Source organism: Castor canadensis, chromosome 1 (assembly GCF_047511655.1).
Source record: "Castor canadensis chromosome 1, mCasCan1.hap1v2, whole genome shotgun sequence".
Classification (NCBI taxonomy): Eukaryota; Metazoa; Chordata; class Mammalia; order Rodentia; family Castoridae; genus Castor; species Castor canadensis.
In genome coordinates this window covers 147,920,349-147,945,218 of record NC_133386.1, presented here as the reverse complement: position 1 = coordinate 147,945,218, position 24,870 = coordinate 147,920,349, and the positions used below count along the sequence as shown (strand labels likewise).

General features: G+C 43.8%; 1 protein-coding gene across 3 annotated transcripts in view; it reads left to right on the top strand.

Moving 5' to 3' along the window:
* Nucleotides 1-8,683: 8,683 nt before the first annotated feature.
* The window catches only part of Scube2 (signal peptide, CUB domain and EGF like domain containing 2), a 68,813-nt gene continuing 52,626 nt past the window's right edge, over nt 8,684-24,870 (top strand). For all 3 annotated transcript variants that reach the window (XM_074041101.1, XM_074041099.1, XM_074041097.1), the window contains exons 1-4: nt 8,684-8,801; nt 10,093-10,215; nt 18,697-18,822; nt 23,236-23,370. In XM_074041101.1, the coding sequence (XP_073897202.1) occupies nt 8,684-8,801; nt 10,093-10,215; nt 18,697-18,822; nt 23,236-23,370 (502 nt within the window). The remainder of the gene's footprint in view (nt 8,802-10,092; nt 10,216-18,696; nt 18,823-23,235; nt 23,371-24,870) is intronic.

Genomic DNA, 24,870 nt, shown 5'->3' with positions numbered 1-24,870 from the left:
TTGTTGCTATTATAAATAGTCCTTTCTTTAAAAAAAAAAACAAAAAACCTTGATTTTTGTATACTGATTTTGCTTTCTACTACTTTATTGTGTTTTCTTCTTGCTTGTAGTTTTTTAGTAGATTTTTATTGAGTTTTCAAAAAACTCGTCTACGATATTTCCTCTCTTCCAATTTTATACCTCTAATTTATTTTTATCTAGTTGACTTTACTAATACACCCATTAAAGTGTTAAATAATATTGAAGTGATAATCTTTGTCTTGTTTCAGAGTTTAATGCAAATGCTTTTGGTGTTTTCCCATTATGTTTAGTGTTAGGTAGAGATAGATTTTTTCCCTATGTTGTTGAATTTTTTTAAAAAATGTTATTTTAAATGTTTGTTAGTATCTGTGGAGATGATCCTATGATTTTTCATCCTCAAGTCTCTTTATGGTGATTATGTTGTAGATTACATTATATTCAACCATCCTATACCCTGAAATCTATTCCACTTAATCATAATGCTGAATTCTAATTGCTAATTTTTATTGAGGGTTTTTAACTGATAGTCAAAATGGATACTGATACACCTTCCTTTTTTGTGTTGAGTATTACCAAGTTTTGTTTTTAATGGTATACTTGCTTCACAGAAAGAATTTAAAGGTTTTGTTCCCATGTTCTGGAATAATTAAAAAACACTGAAATTATTCTCTTCCTCTCCCTCCCTTTTCCCTCCCCACCTGCCCCCTCTCTTTCTGTGGTATTGGGGTTTGAACTCAGGGCCTTGCACTTAGCAAGGTCTGTACCACTTCAGCTACACCCACAGCCCTTTTTGCTTTTGTTTACTTTTCAGATAGGATCTGGTAATTTTTGCCCAGTGCTGACCTTAGAGATTCTCCTAGCTCTTATTTCTGGCTCCTGTATAACTGGAACTACAGGCCTGAGCCACCACACCTGGCTTGATTTTGACCCTTCAGCTAACTTTTCCAGGCTGGCCTCAAATCTCTATGTTCCCATCTTTGCCTCTTGTGTAACTGGATTATAGGTGTGTCTCACCACATTCTGCCCTATTTCTCTTCTAAAACCAGTTTTGTGTGCATGGTTCTTCTGCTATTTAGAAATCTTGGATTTTTCTTTTTGAGGTTTCCTTTATAATTAAAACCGCCTATGATTTCCTTCACTCTACATTTCATTAGATAGTATCTATGAGTTCCCTATTATGAGAATAATAAAACTAACTCATACCCTACTACTTTATTCTTATTTTTTTAATTTATTTATTTGGTGGGACTGGGGTTTAAATCTAGGGCTTTGTATTTGCAAAGCATGTGCTGTACTCTTTGAGCCATGCCTCCAGTCCATTTTGCTCTGGTTATTTTGAAGACAGGGTCTTGCAAACTATTTGCCTGGGCTGCCCTCAACCCACGATCCTTCTGATCTCAACCTCCTAAGTAGCTAGGATTACAGGCATGAGCCACCAGCACCCAGTTTACTTTATTCTTGAGAACCTTTTCATAAACCTTTGCTGAATGTTCACTATGTTCCTCACCTGGCTGAGTTGGGGCTGCAGAGACGAATCAGACACCACCAGCCCTTATGGAGCTCAAAGTCAACTGGGAACATGGCCTTGGACTCTTACAGATATAACTGTAAGATCTATCTGTATATTAGATATACAGATATAACTTATATAACCTACAGTTGTATCTTATGTAAGTTATATCTTATCTTACTCTAAGTTATATGTTATCTGTAAGATAGGTTAAGATTGGTGCATAGGTGGTGGGGATGCAGAAGAGAAGTACCTAAGTCAGCCTGGGAGGGGGTTCATTAAGAAGGATTCTGGGACGATGATACTGGAGCAGGCCTCAGCGATGAGCTATAGCCAACCAGAGCGTTCAAGGTGGAGGTCAAAGGCGTTGGTATGGTGGTGCATTCAGAGACTGAGCAGTTTGAGAAGACTGGTACTAGGTGTTAATAGGTGTACCTGTAAGAGAAATGGGGCATCATGAGGCTCAAATAAAAGAGAAGTCAGATTATAAAGGCCCTTGACCACACTCACGTGTATGAGTAGATTTAAAGGCATGCATGCTGTAGAGTGAGACAGGTAAGGTCCCGTTCTTAAGAGAGGCCCATGTTTGGTGTTATGTCCTCTTGTTGCCATCTTGATAATTCTGTGTTCAAACTTGTGGGGGTATTTTGTTTTGGTATTTTTGAGACAGAATCATACTATGTAGCCCAGGCTGGCCTTGAACTCATGGTCCTCCTGCCTCGGCTTGCAGAGTGCTGGAATGATAGGTCTGTGCCACCACTACTGGTCCAAGCTGTGTTTTGTAAGTGAAGTCTGGTGGGACAATAGTGCACGTAAGTTGAGGATATACCGGGTGACAGTGCAGTCCCACGTGGGCTCAGGCCTGGCTGTCTGGGCATACGTGCAGACCTTGGGATGAAGGCCTAGCACCGCAGGGCCCCAGGAAGCTGTGCTGGGCCATGCCCTGTATGTCAGCTGAGACTGTGGCAGCTGCAGTAGCCACAGAGGAAAGGGAGTCTGCATGGGGATGGTGAGGAGACAGTGGGGCACTGGCTTGTCTGCCCTGCCCGTGATGTCTGCACAAATGTGACTTCTCTGGCCTGAGCACTGAGACAGGAGCTGCTGGCACTCAGGCAGCAAACTTGGTCAGTAAATTATTACATAATAAAGCAAACGCATAGACGTCGCCTTGAAGCAAAGCTTGAAGTATTAGAATTCCTTGAAGATTTCAGAATCTCTGGTGCTTAAAATTGCCATAACAATGCCAAGCAAATAGCTGCAGACTTAGAAATAGAAACCAAGAATAAAAATTGTTGCTTTAGATGGGAAAAACTACTATTTTCCTATGAGGCCTCAAATTAACCAATATTAACAAAGAAGTTATGGTGATGCACTCAGGAGCTGAGGCAGAAGGATGAGGAGTTTACAGTCCAGCCTGGTCTATGGGACCATGTCTCAAAACAGACCAGCCTGAACTACATGAGACCCTGTCTCAAAATAAAATAAAGTAAAATAAAATACATAAACAGGCATTTTGAGTTATATACAAATCATGAAACCACTTTCAGATCCTTATTTGAGCTTCACAGATTACAGGAAATACCAAAGAGAACACTGAAATAATATTGTATTTAAATGACATCCATTTAAAATAAATTCAGATTTACACAAAATTGATTTTTATGAAGAGTTAAATCTTTCTAGAAAAATTTGTTCTGCAATAATTATCAGTTGCTGGGCACTGGAGGCTCATGCCTGTCATCCTAGCCACAGGGGGCAGAGATCAGGAGGATCATGGTTTCAGGCCACCCCAGTGAAATAGTTCAAGAGACTCTATCTTGAAAAAAGACTTTACAAAAAGACTGGTGGAGTGGCTCAAGTGGGAGAGTGCCAGACTAGAAAGGGTGAGGCTGTCCTGAGTTCAAACCCCAGTACTGCTGAAAAAAGAATCATCAGCTCTAGATGTACAAAAATTTGTATTTCAATATGTTATCAATAATTTATCCCAGTGTGATACTACCTATAAAATACTCCTAACAGATTCCATACCAGTTGCACTAGTAGAAAAGTCCTGAAAATTAAAAATTATCTGTGACGTTTCATATGCCAAGAATGACTGATATCCCTTTGATTAAAAATAAAGATCCTAAAACTATAAATTTTGATGACCTAAAAATGAATTTATGGAAAATGATAAATCTTATGATTAAAGATATGTTACTACAGTATTCTTTTTTTTTTTTTTTGCTGTACTGGAGCTTGAACTCAGGGCCTTCACCTTGAGCCACTCCACCAGCCCTATTTTTGTGAAGCGTTTTTCGAGACAGAGTCTCTAGAACTATTTGTCTGGGCTGGCTTCGAATGCAATCCTCCTGATCTCTTCCTCCAGAGTAGCTAGGATTACAGGCATGAGCCACTGGAACCTGGCAAATCTTTTTTTGTTTTTGGCTTCACTGGGGTTTGAACTCTGGGCCTCACATTTGTTAGGCAGGTGCTCTTACCACTTGAGCCACTCCTCCAGCCAGTATTCTTACTTATTGTATTATATAAAATTATGACACCAAAATATTATCTTTTCCAGTTTTTAAGTTTATGTTTTTACTGTTACTTTATCAGGTTTTACAAGTAATAAAATATTTTTAAAGGAAAGATACCTATTTTCCATACCTTCAACAGCACTTTCCCTGTTTTTTGATGAAGGGGCCTTGCATTTTAGTTTTGCCCTGGGTCCTGTAAATCGGGAAGCTTGTCTTACTCATGAGGTTGATTTGTGGTACAGAGATAAAGCAGGGAGCCCCACAGGTTTTAAACAGGAATTGTCATATTCAGACTTTTGAAGAGGTGCTGAGCATGAAAACCCTTTTGTGCTGGAATGTAAACTCAAGGCCAGGGCTGGCCTCTCATTCATCTTTGTGTCTCCCATAGTGCCTGGTACAATGGCTGGCACACATGTCAGCTCTACAGAGCAGTGGTTAAGGGGAATCTGAAGCCAGACATCTGGCATCAAGTCCTGGTCTGCCACCTCCCAGCAAAGCCAGTTACCCTCTCTTCATTTCAGTGTCTACGTCTGTAAAGTTTTTATGAGGATTGCATGAGCTGATGCATGTGAAGTGCTTAGAATAAATAGTGCATGACATTTAATATTCACTCCATCCATGGAGGGAAATTAGGGGGCACAGAAGAGCAGATGGTTTTCCTGTCTGCATTAATTCTCAGGACCTGCTAACCTGAAATCGCAAATATCTTCACGCATATTTTTGTGCTTTTGGTGGGACATCCCAGTAAATATCTTTTTCCTTGGGGTCTAGTGATACTTATTAATCAAAATGTGGAATTTCGTTTTTCAAATACTTGTTGAGACTCACTTCTTGGTGTCTTTCAGGTAAAGTGAACAGTGTGAATAAAAGAAGAGATGTATGTGAAGAATGTGGCAAGCTGTGAGCAGAAGGACATGGTTTGATGTCACTGGAGCATAGTCTGGGTGAGAGAGTGGCAGCAGAAAAGGCTGGAAAGAGAGAATGGGATCAGATTATCAATCTTCAGCTAGGCGGTTCTTGTTTCAACTTACTGAGGGAAAACGTATTACAGTAAAGTGCATTAAACATTCCAACAAAACTTTGCATATGTATATACCCAAATGACTACCATGAAGATCAAGACCCAGATCATTTCTAGCACTCCAGAAGATTCCTTCCACGCTCCTTCCTTCCTAGAATATCCATCCCCAGAGGGCTCTCACCTTCTAGCCTCTATCATTATTAATTAGTTCTGTCTGCTCTTAGACTTCATGGAAGTAGACTTATACAATATGTCCCCTTTTGTATCCTACATAATGTTCACAAGATGCCTCTGTCTCGTTGCATGTATCAGAGATTGTAAGTTTTATTGCTTCCTAATATCTATTGAATAAATATCCCATGATTTGTTCATTCTCTACTTGGTGGGTATTTGGCTTATTTCCAGTTTTGTGCTGGTGTGAACAGAGCTGTTAGGAACTTTCCCATATACTTCTTTGCATTCTTTTTTCTTGGGCATGTATATACCTGGAAATGGGCAGGCACCGTCTGCTTTAGTACGCTGCCCAACCAGAGTGGTTGTACCAAAGGAAGCTCGAGGCAAATGGGAGTAATGTGATGAAACTGCATTTCACTCTGGAGGTCCCTGGGTTAGATGAGTTTTAGGTAGGGAGACCAGTGGAGCGCCATGGAGGAGGAGCAACAGACCAGGTGAGGGGTGAGGAGGCCCTGAGCTCAGGCAGTGCACATGGAGGAAGAGGACGGCTTTGGGAGATGGTAAGAAGCTGGGAATGACATGATTGTTCAGGTGTGGTAGATGGGAAGGGATGGAGTCCAGGATGACTGCCAGGCCTTGAACTTGGTGTCAGCAGAATGGGGTGCTCCTCCCTAAAAGGGAGACACTTGAAGAAGAAAATGAACTCTGTTCTGAACATACTGCATTGGAGGGACCTACATGAAATTGGGTAGAGAATTGGAAGCACAAGACTGAAGCTGAGGGACACTCCAGAATGAAGACTTCTGTTATAGAGTCAAGGGAATGAGTGAGCCATCAAGGGAGAGGATATAGAAAGAGGACCCCAGGATGATGGAGAAGTCATTTCCTAAGAGGTGGGAGGAAAACCAGGAGCCCCTGTGCTGTGATGGAAACCAAGGAGGGGGAGTTTCTGCAAGGAGCAAGTACTCAACCCTCAGAGGCTGCTCATGAGTCCGGAAAGATGGACATGGAGAGGCACCCAGTGAATGCCAAGTTTAACCTAGTCATAGGACACTTCCTGTCTTTCTTCAGTCTTGCCAGAAGCCCACACAGTGAGCTGGGCTGCCTGCCCCTTCAGGCCTGGTTCACAGCCTCACAGCCTGGGGGCGGGGAACAGAGTAAGAGGGAGAGGGAGACTCAGCCTGAGTTCAGATACAGTGTCTGTGGCCTGAAAAATTTGTGGGGACCTCATCTGGACAATAGAGGGCAGACAGCAGCTATCCCAGGGCCAACCAAGTCCCTCCCGACTGAAGAGAGTAACATTTGAACACAATTTACCCCTGGAACCTTTCTCCTATGGAAATTCCCAATTGTAAACCATATTGACTTTTAATCTCAAGTGTCAAAAAAGTTGTCCAGTTGTCTGGGAGCCAACAGGCTAAAAGCACGTTTGTATGGAAGTCAGGGCAAACAAAATAGAATTCAGAACATATTTTGAGATCTGAGCCAGTGGTGAACTTTTTCGGGAAACAGGACAAAAATCGGCCCTCTTTAGGCAGAAAAAGCACTAGGCCTTATCATTATTAATTTGTATTCCTACTGATACACAAACTGGGACACACAACGAGGGGAAAGAACAGCGCACGTCTTCTTTCTTTACCAGGCACAAGAGGGCTGCAGGAGGCTCCCTAGAGTTTAATGGGCAGCTTTACGTATTTATATGCTTTGACTGGAGCTAAAGAGCTCTGTGCCACACAATGGGCAGTTTCTAGTTGGATTTTAAAAGAAATAACTTTGATCATTTCAAAAGCAATGAAGCCTGATGCAGCAGAGAGAAAAGAAGGCAGTAATTTATGGCTACCATTAAGGATACAAAGACAAAGGCGGAGTGAACGTTTCACTAAGTGAAGATTTACAAATGTGTAAAAAAAGCATCCTTATGACTAGAAATAGCTGAGTGTCTCTCTCAGCACCAAACACAAAAGGGGTGGGAGGGAGAAGTCAAAGACAGAAAAAACGATGCAACCTGCCTGCCTTCACTGGAGCTGAAAAGGTCAAAGGAAAAACAACCACAGAAAAGTGATCTCCTCAGATTATTTGTCAAGGAGAAGTGCCAGCGACACCCCCGTCAGGCTCAGCCTGGGCCCTGGGTAGGGCCAGGGGCCAGGGCTAGGGACAGAGGAGCTGAGGGTGTAGGGGGTGGGAACTGTGAGTGGTGAGCAGGCCCAAGATGATGTTTTTGTGCCTGAGCTGGGGGAGTGGGGGGGAGGTTGTGACATTTTTTTTCTGATCACCAAAAGATCGCACACATATGCATTACACAATACATATGAATGTATGTATGTATTTACAAGAGAAAATGTAAAAAATACTGTACAAAGAAGCTCAGTGGAAAACATCATCTCCCTTAGGATGGCCTTCGTTACACCTCGGGGTTATTACTGCATCTGTTCTTAGGGTAATGGGCTCCAGTGATCTGTGCCTAAGGTGAGGTGGGAAGACCCAGCATGGCACCTTGTAGGAACTGTATGTAGTTTGGAGGGCCAGGTGGCAGGCACTGCCTCTATTTGCTGTTGGCCAGACCTGATGTTCAGGAGTTGCAGTGGTCATCGATGTCACCTGTGCCTCAGGCAAAGCTGTCTTTTGCCCCTGGTGACCCACCCTTGACTGTAAACCCTTTTTCTTTCATAGTTTAGGCTGCTCTGAAAATGCATTTAACTGGATGCGCATTTTCTGCAGTGATTCTGAGCCCAGCAGTGCGCAGGAGAGAGAGACAGCGCCAGCATGCCCCTCAGTGACCCAAGTGCCCTCAGAGGGCTTTGGGTTGGGATGGAGGGGGACCAGGAAAGACCTGGGCTGGGCACTATGGAGAAGGGTGCAGAGTATGCTGGGGAGAGCAGAGAAGCTGCTGACTCAGCCGTTTTCTTGACAGGCTCGGAAGTATGTGAAAATCGCCCCAAGACGGCGTTGAAGTTTGGGGACTACGCAGGACACTCTCTGGGTGTCCCTGACCGAATATTTCAGGCTAGCAGGGCTGTTGGTCCTCCCAAGAGGGACTGGGTCAAGTTGTCGGACACGGCAAACAGGCGCAGCGGGAGGCTGCGGGAGCGCGGTGCGGGGCGCGGGGCGGGAGCGGCGGTCGGTGCGGAGCTGCGCGGGGCGCGAGGCGCGGGGCGCGGGGGGCAGCACCAGCCCCGCCCCGCAGGCTGACAGCGCCCCGGGGCTGCCGCGGCCGCGCCCCCTCCGCCCGGGCCGGGGAGGAGCGGCGGGCGGGCGGGGCGGCACTGCCCCCCGCGCCGCGCCGGGAGGACCGTGTGAAAATGAGGCCGGGGCTCGGGGGGCGGGCGGGGCCCGGCCGGGGGTGTCAGAGCGCGGCGGGCAGGGCTCCCGCACACACCTCCCCGCGCCGCCGCGCTAGCAGCCCGCGCTCCGCCGCCTCTGCCCGCAGCCGCCGCGCCTTCCATGGGGGTCGCGGGCCGCGTCCGTCCCGGGGCGGCCCGGGCGCTGCTGCTGCTGCTGCCGCTGTTGCTGGCGGCCGCCGTCCCGCCGCGCCGGGGCCGCGCCACCGGGCCCCTGGAGGGTGAGTGTCCCGCTGCGGGGGCGCACCTGGCACGGTGCGGCGCGAGGGCCGGCGCAGGGAAGGGCGTGCGGGGTCCCCTCGCGGGGTCCCCCGGGCCGGGGCGGGACCAGGGACTTGGCGGCTGGAGCTCGCGTGGCCCCCGCTCCCTGGGGGCCTCGCCCGCCCGCCAGGCCAAGGCGCCACCACCGCTTGGGCCTGAGTCCCGCGGCTCGGCCTCCGACCCGGAGCTGTTGACAGTTCCCGTCCCGGTCCCTGTGGTCCGGGGTCCCCTGAGAGTGCCTGCTGGTCAGATTGTCGCTGGTTGAACCGGGACATGGGTACTGGGGCCTCGGAGTCCAGCTCCCCATTGTGGAGATGGGGAAACTGAGGGTCCGGCCCGGGGACATCTGTGAGGCCATGGCAACTTGGCCCCTTCTTTTCCTTTGGGCCGGGAAGTTCTGCTGCCGGCCTCATGGGCTCCCGGGACTTCTGTCTGCTGTTTGAAGACCCGGGATGTCCTCAGGCAGCAACCAGCCCAGGATTTCGGCAGCCAGACTTAAGATCTCTGCGCTAACTGGGCTTGCGACACTTTTCAAAACTTTTGTTTTAAACAAACATCCTGAACTGTGTCAACCCAGGAAATTCTTTTGCCAAGGCCAGTTTCCAGGTTGAGAGATGGGCAGGGATGGGGTTGGGGGACAGGGGAACACCATTCCCACTTTGCACCATCTGAGCGCTCACAATGGTGCTTGCTCAGAGCCCAGGGCAAAGTTTTACCCCCCCTCCCCCCATTCCCCAATCCCTGACAAAGCTGAAAGACAGTTGCTTGGCTTTCTGAGCTCTTGCCAACCTGATTCTTTCTTCTTTAGCAGTCATTTACTACATTCTCCTGTACCAGGCTCTGTGCTGGCTTGGCATTAAAGGACATGACTCAGTCTGTTGTCAAGACATTGTCTAGTGGAAAGTAGACAGTGACAGCCATGCATGATATGTGCTGTGGAAGGAGATAAATATTTGGGAGCAATAATGGGGGATGCCTCCCTTATGCTGGGGGTCATGGAAGGCTTCCAGGAGGAGGCTGATCTGAACTGAGTCCTGAAGGCCAGTAGGCGATGGTGGAGTAATTCCAGTTATGGGTAAAGGTTGTCCCTGCAAATGGGGTTTAGATATGATACAGTGCATCCCACTGGACCAAGGAGTTTGGGTTTATGAAGTGATATGGGTGATGGGAGATGACACTAGAGAGGGCCAAGGCCAGGTCACCCATGACTTGGGCACCATGCCAGGTGCTTGCTGTTGTGCTCTTTCACAGATGTGGACGAGTGTGTCCAAGGTTTAGATGACTGCCATGCTGATGCCTTGTGTCAGAACACACCCACCTCCTACAAGTGCTCCTGCAAGCCTGGCTACCAAGGGGAGGGCAGGAAGTGTGAAGGTAAGTGACTTGGGGACCATGGTTGGTGAGCCAGCAGGGAAGCTCCCAACCCTCTTAGCTTTTCCTTCCTTCCTTCCTTCCTTTCTTTCCTTTCTCTCTTCTTCCTTCCTTCCTTCCTTCTTTCCTTCTTTCCTTCCTTCCTTCCTTCTTTCTTTCTTCCTTTCTTCCCTCTCTCTCTCCTTTCCTCCCTCCCTCCCTCCCTTCCTTCTTTCCTTCTTTTCTTTTCCTTCTCTCAAAGAGCCCAAAGTCTGGACTCTGCCCATTACAGATTACCACATTGTTTGAACCCTGAAGTTCAAAACTGGCTGGAGACTGGGGGAAAGCTATTCTTGAGGATGGAAATCATGACACATTGGAGTTTACAAGGCTGTTCAGGGAGCTCTGGGCCAATTCCATCACTCATTTTATAGATGGGGACACTGAGGCTTAGGGACTTGTAGCCACAAGTGTACAAGTAGCCTGTAGGTAAAAGAAAGGTCTCTGTCCTGGCTCTGCTCCAGCTCCACAGCTGTCATAGTCACCTAACCTGCAGCTGTCCCTCTTCAGTTGGTGGGAAATTCTGCTGTTTATAGTCATTCTGTGCAGGAAGAAGTTTACAATTGATGAGGTGTATTGAACTCATCTCTGAACCCCTCCTGCCTAAGGACCCAAGCTTGACAAGCATGTTGGTGGCCCCTTGTCCTGCCAGAGGTTTTAAACTCTTTATTACTTTGTCTTAACTCAGGTGGGAATTGACCTGAATACTCGCAAGATCAATATCTACATACTGAGTAAGAAAGTCTCTTCCAAAACACATTAACTTCTTTAGACAGGAGGGAAAATTTTAATAAATGCCAGCATGGGTACCATGTAATGACCTAATGCTCATACCCCGCTGTTTCAAACTGATCTGAGTAATGCCCAGTGGCACCTGGTATGTGGTAGATACTTGTTCTTGGTTTTAAAGAAAGGACTATGTGAGGATGGGCTTAACCTGTAAGTGAACTATCTGGATACACAATGGGTAGACGACTGAATAAGTGGGTAGCTGTGTGGGTTTCATAGTGTTGGAGCAATGACCCAGCCTCCCCAGTCCTGTCTCTTTTTCTTCTTAGCATAGCTGACACAAACTGGGGTTTTTATTTATTTATTTATTTATTTATTTATTTATTTATTTATGTATTATTGGTAGACTGAAGTTTGAACTCAGGGCTTCATGCTTGCAAAGCAAGATGCTCTTCTGCTTGAGCCACACGTCCAGTCCATTTTGCTCTGGTTATTTTGGAGATGGAGTCACATGAACTATTTGCCCAGCTTGGCCTCAAACTGCAGTCCCCACCATTTCAGCCTCCTAAATAGCTGAGATTACAGGCATGAGCCACTGGTGCCTGACTTTAGTTTGGTTTTGAAATGGAGTTCTCATTATGTTTCCAGGCTGGTCTTGAGCTCCTGAACTCAGGTGATCCTCCCACCTTGGCCTCCTGAGTGCTGGGACAATGGGTGGGTGCCATTGTGCCTGGCTTAAAAGGCATTTTTTCCCCAGTGCTGGGGCTCAAACCTAGGGCCTCATACATGCTAGGTAAGTGTTCTGTTGCTGAGCTAGGATTTTTTAAAAAATGAACTTTGTTAAAAAAAAGAAAAAGAAGGGAGGACCAAATGAAAAAATAGAGAGCACATATCAGTAACAGATGGGGTTGTAATTGCAAGTTTGCATCTGGGTATAGGTAAGACTCCTCAGGAAACCATTTGGGAAGCTGTCCTTTGTGTTACAGGAGTGCAGGTACTGCCTGTCTCATCAGAGAAGGGGTGCTCTGGTCAGGTTCGCAGCCAATGGGGTTGGTGGTCCTTCCTGAAACCTTTGTGTTTCTGAAGCCAAGTTCAGGTTTACCAGACAGGCTGTTTCTCTCTTGCTCTCTGTCTCTCTCTCTCTCTCTCTCTCTCTCTGTGTTTCTGTCTCTCTCTGCCCTGTGTCATTGGAGGCCAAAAGGCTGTCTCCCAGAAACACTTCTATGCCAGTTCCTCTATACCACATTTTCTCTGTATTACCCATTCTATTTGCCATCTAGAATTCACATATGTTGATACTCTGGTTAAGAAAATAAAACTTGGTTTTTTTTTTTTTCAGACAGGGTCTCCCTATATAGCCCAGGCTGGCCTTGAACTCACAATCCCCTTGCCTCAGCCTTCCAAGTGTTGGATTTATAGCCGTATGTCACCCTGCCTGGCCAGTTTGCTTTTTTACCATGTGGATATTCTGTATCTTCAGTTGCTGTTTACTCTCTGGGGGTTTCTTTTAGATAAAGTATGTTTTTAGTAAATGAAGTTGAGTAACAAGGGGCAAGAATTTTCTTACTCTGAGCTCTTGGGTTTGACATACTACAAATACAATTGAAGTACTACAAATTACAGTTGAAGAGTCTATGAATTACTTTCAAATAACTAATGATTGACAGGCATTGTTGCTCTTATATACTTATAGTTGTTTTAAATAATCTATGATTATTGTTATAAAAAGTCAAAATGCAAAAAATGTATAAGTTAGAAAATTAAAGAGCCTCCTGTCCTATTATCACAGATAATCAGTGTTAGCAGTAAACACTTACTGTTTGTACTGTCATTTTGAACTGAAACTCAGGAAGGATTTGATCTTTCGAATACTTGTAGTATTAACCTAGTGAGTAAGGAGATTCGTGTTTAGTTTGGAATTCTTGCTATAGAGTGCAGAAAAGGAAATTTTCTTCCAAGAAAGCAAAGGAGAAGAGATAAAGATTGTAAGGATTCAAATATGTTGATTTTCGGAGGTGTAACTCCTTTATCTGCACTTCTTGGCTTGCTAACTTTTAAGCCTCTGGGATCCAACCAGCGGTATCATTTGTGCTGTGATTATTGCCAGTGTCACTGCACATTTAGGTTGAAGAGTAGGAACTGGGTTTGTCCAGAGGGCAAAGTTTCTTCTACCAAAATGTTGGAGAATTAAAAGTATGGCCCTTGAATAAGTAGTTTTTTAAAATAATAAAGTCAGAAGTGACTTTAGATAAGTGGTATTTTATTCTGACCAATCTTTGCTTGCATCTCAGACTTCCCAGGGGTTGGGGATTCTTAGTGGTCAACATTCACAGAGGTCCTTACTTCCAGGTTTAAGTAACTGAATCAAGTTTAACAAAGATGAATCTAAACTTGGCCTTTGTGTAAAGAGCTGTATTTTTATTTTTTAAAATAATTTTTTATATTGGGATATTTTTAGACTTCAGAAAAAGTTATAAAAACAGTGCAGAGTTATATATTCCCTTTGCTCATTTTACCCTAATGTTATCAACTTACACAAGCACAGTACAGTTACTGAAACCAGGAAATTGACCTTGGCACAGTGTTATTAACTAAACTGTAAACATTATTCAAATTTCATCAGTTTTCCCCTGATGTTCTTTTTCTGTTGCAGAATCCAATTTGAGGTCCAAATTATGTTCAGCTGTCATGTGTCTTTTATCCCCCTCAGCCTGTGACAGTTCCTCAATCATTCATTGTCTTTCATGACATCGACACTTTCCATTTGTTGCCTTATACTTTCTCGTGATAAGAATTGACATGAGAATGTCTTGTGTTTTCTCATGATACCGTTGGGGTTATGAATTTTTGGTAAGGTTACCACAGAAGCTTCATTGGGTCCTTTTCAGTGCGTCAATCACATCAGGGATATATGATGTCACCATGTCCCATTCCTGGTGATGTTAACCTTGATCATCTGATTAAGATGGAGTCTGTTGGTTTCTCCACCACAAAGTTAATACTTCTCTCCTTTACACTTGAAATATATTTTAGGGAAGCTATCTGAGACCATGCCAATATTCTGTTTCCCCTCAACTCAGCACACTGACGGTAGCATCCAACTGTGGACTTTGCTTGCAACAGTCATTACTCTAATATGTGCCTACTGGTAATTTTTGTATTCTCCTCATTCCTTATACACCTGTTAATTAGAATTTCTCTGTAAGGAAGATCTGCCCTTTCTCCTTCATTTATCCAGTCACTCGTTTATTCCACTAAAGACTTATGGGTATTGATTTTATTATATCTGTCATTATTTTTGGCAGTACTGTGGTATCATTGTTAATATTATTATTTATTTATGTTTTTGGCAGTACTGCTATTTGAATTCAGGGCCTCACTCTTGCTAAGCAGGAACTCGACCACTTGAGACTCTCCACCAGCCTGGGGTATCATTATTTTTAAATTGCTCAACTTCAACCATTGGGAGCTTCTTCCCATTGAACCCTTTGTCATTTCCTAATTTTCTGCTACCACAAGATACTCTGGAAACATCTTAAATTTTCTGTTACCTGGCTCTGGAATCAACCACTTTTCCAATAAGCTCTGGCTCCCTTGATTGGATAATTGTATATAAAACTGGATCTGGGTGTTTGGCGTTTTCATTTCTACTGGGTGTCATTGTCCGTAGTCTTTCTCAGTGCACAGAACTAGGAAAAATATGTATGTATACACACACACATGCACATAAACCTAGATTTTCATTTCATCTGTCATTCTGTATAGATATCTATATAAATCTATCTGTGTAAAACAATTGGTTATACAGACACTTTGGATTCCATACAAGTGCCACAAGGTTTATCCTCATCTTCCCTTTTGCTTATTCATAAGTTCTTTCTCCAGCAGTGAGAAACCTGGCTGTCATTACTGCTATGTATTTACCTCTTTATTCAATCCTAGTATACACATAAAGTATTTACAGAATTACTGAGCTATAAATCCTGTGAATAAAACAGACTTGCTAACTACAGTACAGTGTTTATTAACTAGAGTATGACATACATTTATTTTTGGTTTTTGGTATGACTTCCAGTCAAAATGTCGCTTTTCAGTTCTTTAGGTTAGTACTTTTCTTTCCCATCTCTTTTAGTGTGGTGATGTTATTAATTTATAAGACATTTGATTCATTTGTTTCTTTTTGCATTTCATTTCTTATCCCCTCCCACCCTTGCCGCTTGGTTGGTGGTGTCCTTGTGTCTGTGTATATGAGCGTATGCAGGCCTGTAAAACATCCCTGTGGTTCTGAGATCTAAGCTATACAGAAAGGTGTCCTTCAAAGTACGGTTCCCTCATTCCTATAACTCCGTTCCCATGCCTCCTTTTAACTCTTGTCCCCACATCTTGGGAGCCACCAATCTGTAGTTTCTGGCTTATCCTTCCTTTATGTCTTTTGCACAAATAAGCACATGAATAAGCACTATGCACAATGCTTTTGAAGTTCATCCGTGTTGTAGCCTGTGTCAGCATCCATTCCTTTTTATTGTTGGATAGTGTTTTGTTGTATAGATCTGCCATATTTTGTTTATTCACTCACCACCTGGACATTTATTTATTTATTGTGTCAGTGGTACTGTGTTTGAATTTGGAGTCTCTCACTTGCTAGGCAGGTGCTTTACCACTTGAGCCATGCCCCCGGCCCTTTTTAATTTTAGTTATTTTTCAGATAGGGTCTCACATTTTTGCATGGTCTGGAGCAGCCTCAGACCATGGTCTTCTTACCTGTGCCTCCCTTGCAGTTATGTGTACAGGAGTGAGTGACCACATCCAGTCTAGGATATTTAGATTGTCTATACTCGAGGACTTTTGTGAATAATATTGCTAGGAACATTTATATATAAATCTTTTTGTGAATATAATTTTGATTTCTTTTGGATGTAAAGTATACCTACGGATGGAATTGTTGGTCACATAATAATTTCATGTTTAACCTTTTTTGAAATTGTCAAACTAATGATTTCTTGAATGTGCCATCAAAGGCACAGACAACAAGTAAAAATATAGAAAAACTGGATTTCATGGAAAAAATTTAGAATTTTGTATCAAAATACAATATTGACAGATATAAAGGTAACTCACAGAATGGAAGAAAATATTTTCAAATCATATATCTAATAAGGGATTAATATCCAGAGTATATAGAGAATTCCAAGTTCAAAAGTAGGCAAAGAATGTGTGTAGACATTTCTCAAAAGAGGAGATGCAATTGGCCCATAAATACATGAAAAGAGGGTGCACATCACTAATGATTAGGGAAATGCAAATCAAAACTGTGAGATACCACTTGCACTCATTAGGATAGCTGCCATCAAAGGAGAGAAAAGCCCAGAAAATAGATGTTGGGATGATGTCGAGAAATTAGAACCCTTGTGCACTGTTGGTGGGGAACGTGAGGTGGTGTAGATACCATGGAAGACTGTATGGTGGTTTCTCAAAAAGTTAGACAGAATTATCACATGATCCAGCAGTTCTGCTTCTTGATATATACTCCAAAGGATCAATAGGAGAGTTTTGGTGAGATATTTTTATGCCTTTGTTTGTAGCCAAACAAGAGCCTAAAGGAGGAAGTAACTGAAGTGTCCATCTGATGGATAGGCAAAACGTGGCAATGTGCAATGGGATAGTATTCATCCTTAAAAAAGAAGGAAATCTGGTCACGTGCTACAGTGTGGATGAACCTTGTAGTATGTTACGTGAAATAATCCAGTCGCAAAAAGACACAAAGTGTATGAGTCCACGTATTTGAGATATGAGAACATGAGTAGTGAAAACCAAAGGGTCAGAAAGGAGCATGGTGGTTGCCAGGAGCTGGAGTGAGGGAAAAATTAGGTAAAAAGGAGTTTCAGTTTTACAAGATGAAGTGTTATGGAGATGAATGGTACTGGTGATTGCACACATTTATGAATGATTTAATAATTCTGAACCATGCACTCCACCAGCGATTGCATTCCCATCAGCAATGTGTTAGGGTCCTCATTTATCCACATCCTTTTGGTATTGGAGCTGGAACTCAGGGTCACATGTTTGCGAGGCAGGCACTCTACCACTTGAGCCACTCCACCAGCCCTTTTTTTTTGATGGGTTTTTTCAAGATAGGATCTCTCTGTTTGCCTGGGCTGGCTTTAATCCTGATCTCTGCCTCCTGAACATCTAAGATACAGGTGTGAGCCACTGGCGCCTGGTTCATGTGCTTATTTTCAGTTGGATATCATCTTTGGTGAAATGTCTGTTTAAATCTCTTGCCCATTTTTAAATTGAGTTGCATCTTATTATTGAGTTGTAGGCCCTTTATAAGATATATAACTTGTAAATATTTTCTACCAATCTGTGGCTTGTCTTCATTTTCTTAATGATGTCTTTTGAGGTGAAAAAGTTTTAAATTTTGATAAAGCACATTAAATTTATGGATAGCATGTTTGGTATTGTATCAAAGAAATCTTTACCTCGCCCAAGATCTCAGAGACCTTTCTCATGTATTTCCTCTTACCACCTTTATAGTTTGCAGAGCACCTGTAATCCTAGCTACTCAGGAGGCAGCGATCAGGAGGATTGTGATTCAAAGCCAGCCCAGGCAAATAGTTCAAGAAACCCTATCTCAAAAAAAAAAAAAAAAAAACCCTCATAAAAAAAGGGCTGGTGGAATAACTCAAGGTGTAGGCCCTGAGTTCAAGCCCTAGTACAGCAAAAAGAAAAACAACCCCCCGACACAACTTTATAGTTTTAGCTCTTACATTTAGGTTTCTCATCAATTTTGAGTTGATTTTTGTGGGTATGGTGAAGTAAGGATCTGAAGTCATTATTTATTTTTTTATTTTTTGCGAAAGAGCAAAGACTTATTAAGCAGAGAGGAGGAAAAGAGAAAGTCCCTGTATGGGAGGACTCTCAGAAAGGCTGAGCCCTAAAGTCATCTTTTTTATATATGGATATTCAACTATCCTAGTACCATTTGTTGAAAAGACTTATTTATCTAATGAATTGCCTTATCAATTTTGTCTAAAATCAAGTGACCATAAATAAAAGGTTTAAGGGCTGGGGATATATCTCAGTGGTAGAGTGCCTAGCATGCTCAAGGCTCTAGGTTCCATCCCCAGCACGGCAAGAAAACAAAACAAAATGTTTATTTTTACACCCTAAGCTCTATTCCATTGATCTACATGTCTCTTTATCTCTGTATCCACTATCTTGGTAAGTATAGCCTTATAGTAAGTTAAATTCCTCTAAATGTGTCCTTCTTCAAAATTGTTTTGGCTCTTCTGAGTCTTTTGTATTTCCATATAAATTTTAGAATAATTTTATCAAGTTCTGGAAAAAGTATGCTGAAATTTTGTGTGTGTTTTTGCATCCTCTTATTTATTACTTGAATATAATGTACTACAGTTATTCTTTTACATTTTGGTATTTTCCATATAATAGCATATGCTACTTCACATTAATTCATAGATTTTCCTCATTCTTTTTTACAGCTGCATAGTATTCCAACAAGCATTGTTCATTAAATTGTTCTTCTGAATATGTACTTTTATGATTTCAAATAATGTAGCAGTAAATATCCTTGTGAATTTTTATTTTCTCATTTTGGGGTGGGTTTTGAGATATTGAATAACTGTCTAAAAGGCAGATGCAGACATCGCCTGAAGAAATAACATCTGTTTGGTTTACTTCTGCTTTATTCCTCAGACATTGATGAATGTGAAAATGAACTCAACGGAGGCTGTGTCCATGACTGTTTGAATATTCCAGGCAACTATCGCTGCACTTGCTTCGATGGCTTCATGTTGGCTCATGATGGTCATAATTGCCTTGGTAAGGGAACCATTTGGCAATTTTCCCCTCCCCACCCTCTACATCCCCACCCCTTTCTTTCCATTGGTGAAAACATACTTGTTAAGACAAAAGGGGGATCAAAGACTTGTGTGTTTTTTGATTGCTTGGAAATCAGAATACTATGGCTGGGAGTGGTGTTACACACTCGTAATCCCAGCACTAGGGAGGCTGAGGCAGGAGGATTAAGAGTGTGAGGCAGGTCTGGGCTATGTAGAGACCTTGTCTCAAAAAATCTTAAAAAAAGAGACTGCCTGATATAAACCAAGTAAGCACATTTTAGTTTTTATGTGACAATTTTTAACATAAATCCTTCATTAATCCAAGGAGATGGGTGGACATTGTCATCATTTTCTCTTGATTTTCTGACATTGGCTTTCCACCATTTAGATCTTAAGTCTTGTGTTGAAAGGATCTTGGTGTATAACCATTTCTTTAATGCTGTTAAGTGACTTTATTCTGAAATTAGGTAGAACTTCTTGTCCTAAAGACTTCAAATGTGTGCTTGGGTCATAGCCAGATAGATTCCCCCTTTTTTCTTGAAAGACAGAGAAAAGCAAGCAGAAACTTTCCATGAATAGCCTCCTAGTATTCCATGAAAACAGACACATCTGTTGGCGTTTCAGTCCCTGAGTTAGCAACCTTGAAGAGTATTATTTTTATTGGTTCCTTATGTGAAGAATAAAATCAAGCTTAGAAATAGCAAGCAGTTGGCTAGGGTTGAGTGCAGGCTGGTCTTTGCAGATGCAAGTACACCTGGCAGGTAGGTATTTGTAGTTTGCTTTTGTTGTTGTTCTTGCAGTAATGGGGATTGAACCCAGAACTTCGAGCATGCTAGGCAATGGCTTGAGCTACACCCAAGCCTCTGCACCACCATCACCACCACCACTTATACTGCCTTTCCCTGGGCTGGCATTGAACTGGAGACCCTCCTGTCTCCGCCTCCCAAATAGCTGGGATTATAGACATGAACCATCACACGTGGTTTGCTTTTTAAAGCTAATATTATGGAAGACACATGTTATGAGGGTCTTTGACGCTGATGACCCTGCATGTGGTTGACCTGATGGTGTCTATTTGGCCAACTAAGGACAACTTGAACCAGGCTATGGCTCAGTGGGGACAGCTATTCAAATACGCCTTTATGGTGTGATAGGAATGGTCACTTGATCAAATGCCTTGAGATCAGCATGAGGGGCCCTAGAAAAGTCCGGGTAGAACTTGTGTTTTGAGTGGTGGGGCTCTGGATTGGGGGAGGGGAGTATTTGCCCTTGAGACTCAACTCCAATGTGACCTTTGTCCCACCTCTTTATCACCTGGTGCTATCCTTTCCTGTCTGGGCCCTATAGCAGAGTTCAGGCTGTGGGTGATTTGTTGGGAAGTACACTGGATGGGTTTTTTGTTTGTTTTGTTTTGTTTTCCACTTCAGGGAGGAACTTCCCTTGGGTTTGCCAACAGTGACATTTTGAGGATTTTTATCTGACGGTCATTATGGTTGTGCTGTGAGCCTCAGGGCTCACATTCAAGTGTGTGTGTGTGTGTGTGTGTGTGTGTGAGAGAGAGAGAGAGAGAGAGAGAGAGAGAGAGAGAGAGACAGAGACAGAGATTTCAGGCCTGCTCAGAAATCCCACATCTACAGACTTGCCTGGCTTAGGGGATGGCACAGATGTTTCAGTGTAGTATCTGTTTCCCCTCTCTGGGGTCTTGTTGTGGACTCGGTGGCAAGAGTCTGCCTTGCACAGATCCTGAGCATCCCCTGACCAGGGATCGAGCATAGGCTAAGAATTCCTTCAAAGGGTGACAGGAAAAGGTGAAGGCCATTTGGAAGAGCAGGACCCTGTCACCCAGACTGGAAGGATCAACACACTGTGGTGAGAAAGAAGCTCTGTTCTCTGAGGTGAGAGACCCCTAACCACACATTAGCCACAAAAAAATTCGCCAGAATATGGAGTATAAGCACCCTGGGTTCTGGCGCTACATCCAGAGTGCCCTAACATCCTGTGAGCCAATGCAGCTCTTCCACATAGCCCACCCCGCTGGGTTCATTTCCTATTTATTGAGCGATTCAGATTCGTTGCAGTGATTCTCAACTGAATCACCTGAGAAGTTTAACAAACATCATTGCCCAGGTTGCTTCTAAATTTAGTTATGTCTGTGACTCTGGAGGAGGCATCCAGGCATCATGGTGCTAACATAGGCAGGGTGGAGAACCCTTGTTTTGTAGTCTGGAGAAAATCACCAGCCTACTGACCCTGTCAGTGAATGTGAACACACACTGTTGTATTCACCCCATCACAGTGTGTCAACCAGCCTAATGACACATTGTTGATTGCTTTGGAGAGAAGATACAAGTGGGTGGGGGTGTTGCAGCTCAGAGGGCTGTACTCATTTACAACCAATCAACCCGGGATGTGGTGCTCAGGAAAACAGACCTCTCCTGCACACCTTGAGTCTTCTGTGGAACACCTTGGCCAGGTGTGTCCCAGAGAGGCTCATCCTCTGGAATGTGCTTCCTTCGCCATTTGGCATAGACAAAGGCAAGTTTGTTAGGCTTTAGGGGATGGCTGGAGTCCCATCAGTTTAGTCACACATCTGCTCGGTAGTGTGGGAGGATCGATGCCTGTAAGATCTGAGGCTTGAAACCAGATAACAGATATTTAAATGTGAATTTTCTGGTTACAAATATGCCTAGGAGCCAGTGATAGGCACATGATAAACTAGGCTGGAAAAAATAAACTGTTTTTTTTTTTTTTTTTAAATAACCCTTCTCCTTGAGCCTTTGTGGTGTTTGAAACTCTTCTGGAAGTTTACTCTTTGGCTCTGGTGATCTGCATTCTCCTGCTTGTTTGTTCATGCATTAACTAGTTAATGAGCATCTGCATGTTCCAGAGGTGTACTAATTAAGACAAAAATCTCTGTCCACAAGGAGTTTACAGTCTAGTGGAGATGGATGGGTGAAGGGTTTTGAGAATGCAGTTGGGTAAGTGAATCAGTACAGCTTTGTACTAGGTACAAATGATACCCTTTGTACAGGGTATCATTATCATAGTGGAAGGCAGGTCCCCTAAGAAGCAGGTGAGGAAAACCTCCCTCCCTGCCTGTCTTTCTGACAGCTCCTTCCTCAGGGCTTCTGGGAGTCCTACTATCTGGGAGTTCTCTATCTCCTCCCTGCCCCTGGCACTGTCCAGAACTCTGGCTATCTCTTTTCCCCCCTTTCTCTACTTTCCTACACTCCTTCCTGACTTTGGCTCTCTCACAACTTCATACAGCATCTGCAAGCAAATGGTTTTCAAAGCTGTGCTCACAAAGCTGGATTCTCTATCCTCCTACCCCTCATTTTCCCCCTGCCTGCTGGACCTGCCCTGAACTTCAGCATGCCAGGCATATCCCCTCCATGCCTTGTGGGGAGGGGGCAATCATGTCTCCATTCCCAATTCTGTACCTACCCCTAGTCTTCCCCATGTTTGTTTTCTAGAATGCCTCACTGTCAACTTTCCATTGCTCTCTAAGGAGCAATGGAAAGGGGACACTAGCCCTGACACTAGCCTTGTCTGCCCACAGTCTTCTAAGTCTGCCTTCACAGCAAGCCCCATCAGCCACAGCTTTGTCCCCCACCAAGGGCTGTTTCAGGTGCACATGTGCAGCAGGACTCCCAGGCTTTCTATTCTTCCCCTTCCCTGTGTCTTACCCTCACTGCTGCCTTAACTTCCTCAAAGGGCTTGACTGTGTTGCTGCTGCTCCAATGCTTCCCAAATTAAGTACAGACTTCTTTGTCTGGTATTCAAGATACCGAAGTGTGACCTCAATCTATCTTCCCAGCTGTATCTCCTGTGACTTCCCTCCATGTCTCCTGTGCTCTAGCCAAATGGAATGACTCACTGCCATCAGTATGCTCTATGCTTCCCAGCCTCCCTTCTGCCTGCTCTCCCTTCTGTCCTGAAATATAAGTGAAGAAATCCCAGGGGCCCATCTTTTATCAGCTTTCACCATAAAACCCATGCTGATACCACACTATCAGATGTGACCTCTCTTTTCTCTGTCCCACCTTATCTCAGAATCAGTTGTGTATTGTTTCTTTCCGTTTCCTGAAAGAAGTTCAGGAAGGAACTTCCTGAAGGAAAGATTTATCTTCTCCATCTCCAGCTGTGCTTTGGAAAGTGAAGGTGCTTCATCAGTGTTTACTGACCTGATTATCTTGTGTTCATGCCAGGGGCCTGGCTAAGTGAGCCTCAGACTTACGAGGACTGGGTGAATCATCCATGCTCCCATCTGCTTTGTGATCCGTGGACCCAAAGAGGGATTTCACCTTTGTTTAGCAGGATTCCCTGAATTACAGAGTTGGATGGAGTGTTTGAAACAGTTGCAAAAGCAAAAGGTATTCCCCTCTCCCTCCAGATGTGGACGAGTGCTTGGAGAACAATGGTGGCTGCCAGCACACCTGTATCAATGTCATGGGGAGCTACGAGTGCCGCTGCAAGGGGGGCTTTTTCCTGAGTGACAATCAGCACACGTGCATCCACCGCTCAGAAGGTACCTTGCCCAGCTGGGGTGGGGGAGGCAGAACTGCATCTGAGGGCCCTACCTCCATTCCCACGATGACTTGAACAGGGAAGTGCAATGTACAGGAGGTCTACAAGCCAGCGGACATGTCCAGACTGCTGCTGGAGAGCCATACACAAGTTATTTTGCCTTCACCTTCCTCACTTGGCAACATCAGTGTACCCAACTTGGGATGCTCTGAAGTCCTTGAGAACACTAACATCCTCTGATTCTAATTCCTTAAATTCAGTGGATTTCAAACATGACTAGGAGTCTCTGGAGAGATAGACTGAATGATCTGCCAGGTTTTTCAAAATGGTGCTGAAAACCATAGTACAGTGTAAGCCTGTATTGCTCGGGTGGCTGGGGAGGGGGCTGGATCCTCCTGATGGAGACCAGTCATGAGTTGTTCTGTGTTCAGCCCCAAGTTAATGCTGGCCCTTCCTCATGATTTGCATTTTTGGACTCAAGGCCTCTCGGGCTCTGGGTGGGGGTGGGCTGCAATCAGAAGGACTTCTTGCCTCTACTGTGGCTCTCTATGCTAGGGATTCTTTACCCACGTTACCATGCACCATTCCTCTGTAAATGTGCGGGAAGATCTCCTCCCTTCTGATGGACTCCCTTTAATTTTCTATACCTTTAATTTTTTATACCTTTTTTTTTTTTTAAATTCCTGTTACATGGTTGGAGTCTTGGGAGGGAGAGGTATTGAGGACACGTGGCCAAACAGTTATTTTTAACTGAATGTCATCCTTTTAATTCTTCTCTGCTCTTTCTTAAGGCAAAGAGCCACGGTGTGGTGGCTGTATTTCTCTGGGGGGTTTAATCTGCCTGTTTTTAGGGTGAGCACCCTAAACACTAAGACTATTAACTTCTCTTAGCATGTGCTGCTTATTCATTCCCATAACTTAAGGGTGATGTCATTTTAAGTTCTTCTCCTATTTGATCACAAATTTGTAGATTTATTGTTTATCATGGTCTTAGTGACTTTTCCAGGGTTTCTTTTTGGAAGATGATTTTGTCTCATTTTCTGAGAATGAAGGCCCATACCTTATGCCTAATAAGAATACCTGTTTGTATACTAGGAAGAATAGTCAGAGAAACCACCAGGGACCAGTGGGCTTAATGGCTGTTATCACCCTCAGTCTGCTCATTCTCAGTGTTTGGGATTCAAGAGTCATGCACACTGGCTCTAATCACCTAGATTTCTTATCTCATATTAGGTGTGGCTCTTGATAGAGTAGTGGTTGAGTTTCATTTTCCTGCTGGGTTCTCTGGACTCTGGTGTGTGCTTAAGTCTTGTCCAAAGCTGGCAGAACTGAGGTGGGAATGAATCAAATTGCCAGTGTCAGAGTGATCTGAATCTCAGAGTGTCTCTCCTTTTGGTTGCTCCAAGCTGCTTCATGAAAAGTCACTTGGCTTTCTCTTCTGGTGGCTGGGGAGGGAGGAAGGGACCTGAAGGTAAAGTCATTGCTTGAATGCTACCAGTAT